The sequence below is a fragment of the Entamoeba dispar genome, genomic scaffold (assembly GCF_000209125.1).
Source record: "Entamoeba dispar SAW760 scf_1105229457903 genomic scaffold, whole genome shotgun sequence".
Taxonomy (NCBI): domain Eukaryota; phylum Evosea; order Mastigamoebida; family Endamoebidae; genus Entamoeba; species Entamoeba dispar.
In genome coordinates, this window is record NW_001852925.1 from 1 (window position 1) to 1401 (window position 1401).

The 1401-nt window shown below is 21.6% G+C and overlaps 1 protein-coding gene across 1 annotated transcript, besides 2 other annotated features; it reads left to right on the top strand.

Annotated features, from left to right (window-relative positions):
- Positions 1–369: 369 nt before the first annotated feature.
- On the top strand, positions 370–1248 carry EDI_116160 (uncharacterized protein; the record flags this gene model as incomplete). The annotated part of the gene is made up of 1 exon (XM_001733928.1): positions 370–1248. The coding sequence occupies one exon, from the start codon at positions 370–372 to the stop codon at positions 1246–1248; it is 879 nt and encodes a 292-aa protein (XP_001733980.1).
- Positions 564–609: a sequence feature (AT_rich).
- Positions 1249–1340: a sequence feature (AT_rich).
- Positions 1341–1401: the final 61 nt, after the last annotated feature.

Sequence of the window (1401 nt, forward strand, 5' to 3'; positions counted from 1 at the left end):
ATTGAAAAACAATTTGATATACTTAATGATAATTCATTGTGGGGATTATGTAATTTAAAAATAAATCAATTAGTACTTATTATTAATCAAAATACAATTAACTTTCTTGATTTAACATGTTTTGAATTATTAATTAACTTTCAATTAACTATTTCTTCTGGAAAACATTTAAAATTAACTCTTCCTAATTCATTACAATCATGTACTTTAAATGGAAATACTCTTTGGATTAATAACTTAAAAGAACTATCTCATTTAAATTCATTTTATGTTAATTCAAATTATGGACCATTTATTAAACAACAAATTAAAGCAACACAAAAGAAAATATATCTTCCTTCTTCTATTGAATCATGTTTTATAAAAACAATGTGTAATGCCAAATTTGGTTCATTATTAGATTTAACTTTTCTGAAACAACTTAATATTTCTGGAATTATTGATTCAATAGATTGTTCTAAAAATAATTCATTAACAAGTTTATTAATTAATTCATCTTCACCAATTATAACTATTACATTTAACTCTCATTTAAACTATATTAATATTACTAACAAAAAAGGTAAATTAATATTTAAAAATTTTGATGTTATAAAAACAATAAAATATCTCTCAATTGATGGTGATTTTGATAAATTAGATCTCAGTAATATTATCTCTATTAAAGATTTATCTTTATATTCTTCTTCAAAGAAAACAACTATTTTATTCCCTCATTATGACCAAACACAATTACAACATTATTTTACTTCAGTAGGTATTCAACCAAAACCAAAATCAATTATACTTTGTTGTAATTCTTTAATACTAAAAGGTAATTTTTTGATATCAAAGTTATTTTTAGTATTTAATCATATCACTATTCCAACTATTGAATGTCCATTATTAAATCGAATTATTCTCCATTACCAAAATGTAGAATGTATTGGATTTGATTTATTAACACAAAAATTAAAGATACTTTCTCCATTAAATAAGTGTTGTAGCTGTGTTTCTATTCTTTCTAATATCACTCAACTAAATCAAAAGAAAATCACTTTACTTTACAAAACGAAAGTATTTCTTTTATGTTCTCCTAAAATGAACAAAAATCCTCCTCGTTCTAAATCACGAACAACAAATCAAAAACGATTGTTTGGATCAAAATCACCGAACAAAGGAATTTATTTATTGTCTGATGATACATCTTCAAGTTCAAGTGATTTAGATGATGATATTAAACAATACATATATCATTCTGATGTATAGTATAATTTTATTTCTTTATTTAGTAATAATTAAAAATTTATTTTTAATGATTATTATTTAATTAATTCAAAATAATTAATAAACTATTATTAGTCATAACAAGATCAATTAACTTTCTCATTTAGTTTGTTTTCCCTTATATTGTTTTGCTGG